A 4,047-nucleotide genomic window follows, 5' to 3' on the forward strand; every position below is an offset into this window, starting at 1 on the left:
TTGAAACATTAGTGCAGTGGTTTATGTTATAATAAACCTTTGGGTAAAGTTGTCACAAGCAGGTTTTTCTTGTGTTCCTTCTAAATTTGGTCTTAAATTTTTATTTCAAGTGGCATTAAAAAGTCTTAAAAAGTCTTGAATTTAACTTGCCTTATGCTGTAGGAACCCTGCAAGCGATTATTTTTTCCAGTTTAATTTCTCATGTCTTTTTAAAAATGTACAAATACATGTGTTACATAATAATCAGATTTATTTAAAGCACATATTACAAAAATAAAGGACACAAATCTGTGGCTTTACCTTATTAATATCTTTTAAGTTTCATGATACATACACATATGGACTCCATTCCTTAAACGCTGCCAGATTTTAAGACAGTCTATAAATAAATAAATAAATTTGTCGTGTTACCTCGTGAGGTAGCAACAATAGCAAGGCATGTCCTGCACAACACCTGACGTTGTGTTGAATTATTTTGGGTTTAAAACAGAAGACGCTGCACAAGTGATGTACTGCTTCTCTTTGGTACCAGACCTTCAGTTGTGTTGGTTTTTGTCGAGTTCTAAGCCATTATTCAGCAGGTTACTTGCATACGAGTATCGTCTTTCCCTCCGTGCGGGAGGGTTTCAGTTTTTCCATGACCTTGAAAGCCTGCTTGTCCAGAATCCAGTGTTGCAGGTCTTTACTGTTAAACTTCAACAAACAAGTTCTTACTTCTACTACAATGCAATAATCTAGGTGCTACCTACAATTCTGCCTTCTCTTCTGTGTGGCGGCATACCCAGTTTAATCGTATTACTGCCACCTAAAGAGCTGGAAAGAGAAATGTTGTGCCTTAAGGCTAATTTATACTCATCTGTGTGTGTTGCAGTGAATGCAAATGTGTCTCCTCCCTGCCGCAGACATTCTGCTGTACCTCACCACAATTGTAGGTGTTCGCAAACACTGCTGCAGACAGGTGGCCTCTGATTGGTCAAATCTACATCCGCTCTACACTATGCGTATTTCTTGTTTGGTACCTTACCGGCTTATTTTGTTTTTTATGACCGCCATTGTGAAAAAACAAATTAAAGTTGGACCAGCTAGTAGAGCGAGGTGCAGAGAGCGCTGGGACCCTTTTTCGACCTGGATCCCCGCTCTTTTTCGCCCTCATGTCCCTCCGCTGTCGCCCAAACTTTCCCCCACTTACTCACTGCCTCGGCCGTATCTAGACCCTCTTGCATTGTGGCGTAGAATTACATAGCGCGGACCACGCTTCAACATTGGGCATAAATAAAACTCTGCGACAAGCTCACTGCGACGCACCTTTATAATCAGCCCTTTACTCTTATCAAATGTGTTGTGATTAAGAGTTGAGTGCTTCTGCGATTTGAAAATTGCATTTTTCTAAATTGTAATTATATTGCATATGCAATTAAGCTCTATTGGAAAGATTTGATCAGAACCATGTTCTGGGGTTGATTTCAACCCTAGCTTTCTGGTTTGGCTCTGGTTCCTGCAAAGGGACTGACTGGATTGGAATAAACAAAAGAGTGGAGAAAAAAATATAAATGGTTTTCAGGTTTCTTCACCTCAAAGTTTGAGTTACCTTCTATGCCTTCAGGTCTGTGAAAATGGTGGCATTTTCGCTTGAAATGTAAAGGAGCAACACTTCCTCAGCAAAGTAGGCAAATGTGTAAATCTCTGACTTTAGCTCTTCATGAAGATGGATTCAAATTAATTCATAAAGTTGAGTAGCACTTTGGGTAAACCTGGTTTAGGTGGTTTAGTGTTTTATTTTGAAGATATTGCTGTTCGTAAACCCCATTATAACATTATTATTATTATGTACTTATTAAAATTTCTTTCCTTGTGTCGGTATTTTCCGATACATTGATAGTTGCATCTAGCAGCCATGCACATTTGCACTCTCCATCTGCTGTCCATTGTTCACGATTAGTTTGATTTTAATAAATGTTCCCTTTTTGTTTAATTTGAGACAGATTTTTTTCATTCAATTCAATTTATCTTTATTGTCATTGTCACAAGAACAACAAAATTTTAAAAAGTGCCATCGATCAGTGCATATGCTTAAAAACAAAAACAAAAATCGTTGTCACCACCATTTACACATGATATAAGAAATAAATAACAATAACTGATACAAAACAACTAATAAGAATACTACATTCACGCACATCATCCACGATGATTAATGGTTATTTTTGGTTGCATTTAGTTTTGTTGTTGGTGTTGGGTAAAAACTGTCTGTAAGGCGGTTGGTTCTTGTTCTGATTGCTCTGTATCGTCTGCCTGAAGGCAACAGTGTAAACAGAGAATGTCCGGGATGAGAAGTGTCCTTTGTGATGTGTTGTGCCTTTTTTAGACAGTATAATAGTAGAAAAATACATTTTGGCCTCCAAAATAAGCAACAAATTTCAAGGGTTGGTTAGACTGACATTAAATGAATCGGTGTCAGCTTTAAGACAATGTTAATCTAACTTTTTTATTAACATTTAGTGTTTTTAGATTTTTTTTTGGCAAGGAGAAATTAGAAACGCATTTAGACTGCTTTACATTCACTGTCTGCAGAAGTCTTTGGCTCAACATGTTTAAACCAGTTTAAATGGTTTAATTGTGGGTCGAATGAACAGTGTCTGTGTTTCTGTGCTCTTCTCCAGGCCCCCTGAGGTCCATGGTGGAGGAGATCCAGTCGGAAGAGTCGGACGATGACGACAGCAGCTCAGAGGAAGAGACGCCCGTAAAAACCAACCCCCCCAACCGCGACTCTCGGTCAGTTTCTGACCAACTCCTTCCCGCCATTATACTCAGACATTCAGATGTCTGAGTATGAATTATTGACCCACAAAACATATTTTACACATGCAGAGTTTATTTGCAGCATTTTTTTAAGCCAGGGGATTTCACATAGTTTTTTTCAGCTGCTTAAAAAAAAAAATCTACTTTTTATCAGATGTAGACGGTCGCTTAAAAGCTTCAGACATAACAGTTAGGCAGCGTTCCTTTAGTCTGTTTGAATGACCTCTGACCTTGACCTTTGCCTCTGACAGACTAAGCCTGGACAGCGAGAGTGACAGCAGCGACGGCTCGCACCGCCCCAGTCGAGACCCTGCCCCACCCCCACAGAAACACAGCTCATCCAACAACAAAGTGAGTCCCCCCACAGACCGTTTTATTTCGGGTTTGAATCTGCGCTTCTTTAACAGTCAGGCTGTTGGAGGTTTCCCAGCTGCTGTGACTCGGGTATCAAAGTACACCTTAACAAAATTAAATGTGAGGAGTTTTATCATTAAAGGCTTATAAAGGTGGGCTTTAAGCCTGTTAGTGTAACGATTGTATTAATTATGTTTAAGTTATAACTAAGGATGAATTTATCAATCCTGTTATCTTATATAAAAGATATACAGATTTAGCGTATAACCTATTTCTATCTAATAGGGTTGTTACAATAAAATAAATGTTAAACCATTACTGTTCAGTTTTCAGTAACATCTTAATTTTTGTTTTTCAGTTTTGAGCAAAACATGATTGAAAGTATTTAAGCTTATTAAGCAAGTCTAGCGCCCCCAGTGGCTCAAAGTGAACAGTATTGCTCTGAGTAAAGGACAGTTTAGTCCATATTAAGTGAAATATTAAAGTATCACATTCTGGTTAAAAGAGTTGAGCGGAAAATGTGTAGCATGTTAATATTTTTATAGAAGAATTGGATCTACCTTTGCTTTAGCTGAAAGATTCCATCTAATAATCATCTTTATGCTGTGCTTACATCATCCCGTCAATTTACCTTTAATACAAATCGATTTCACTACTGAGTTAAAGGATGATTTTGTATTTAAAGGATTTTTTTTCTAATCGAACATGGATCTGGCTCATGCAAAAAGCTGCCTTCTTATAATGTAAACCAGAATCTTTTCCATTCAAATGAATTCAGCAGTAATGAACAACTGTTGGTCTCACTGGTATTTTAAAGTGAATCTTCAATTCCTACCTATAACTGCTGTAATTGTCTAACCTGACTCCGCCAGATGTATTTGCTCCACATATCCA

General features: G+C 37.9%; 1 protein-coding gene across 2 annotated transcripts in view; it reads left to right on the forward strand.

The window, feature by feature from the left end:
- The window catches only part of mllt1 (myeloid/lymphoid or mixed-lineage leukemia; translocated to, 1), a 35,216-nt gene that overhangs the window by 27,156 nt on the left and 4,013 nt on the right, over positions 1 to 4,047 (forward strand). For both annotated transcript variants that reach the window (XM_015386212.1, XM_015386213.1), the window contains exons 8-9: positions 2,661 to 2,772; positions 3,051 to 3,150. In XM_015386212.1, coding sequence (XP_015241698.1) covers positions 2,661 to 2,772; positions 3,051 to 3,150 — 212 coding nt within the window. The remainder of the gene's footprint in view (positions 1 to 2,660; positions 2,773 to 3,050; positions 3,151 to 4,047) is intronic.

This window comes from Cyprinodon variegatus, unplaced genomic scaffold, assembly GCF_000732505.1.
Source record: "Cyprinodon variegatus isolate N-32 unplaced genomic scaffold, C_variegatus-1.0 Scaffold359, whole genome shotgun sequence".
Classification (NCBI taxonomy): Eukaryota; Metazoa; Chordata; class Actinopteri; order Cyprinodontiformes; family Cyprinodontidae; genus Cyprinodon; species Cyprinodon variegatus.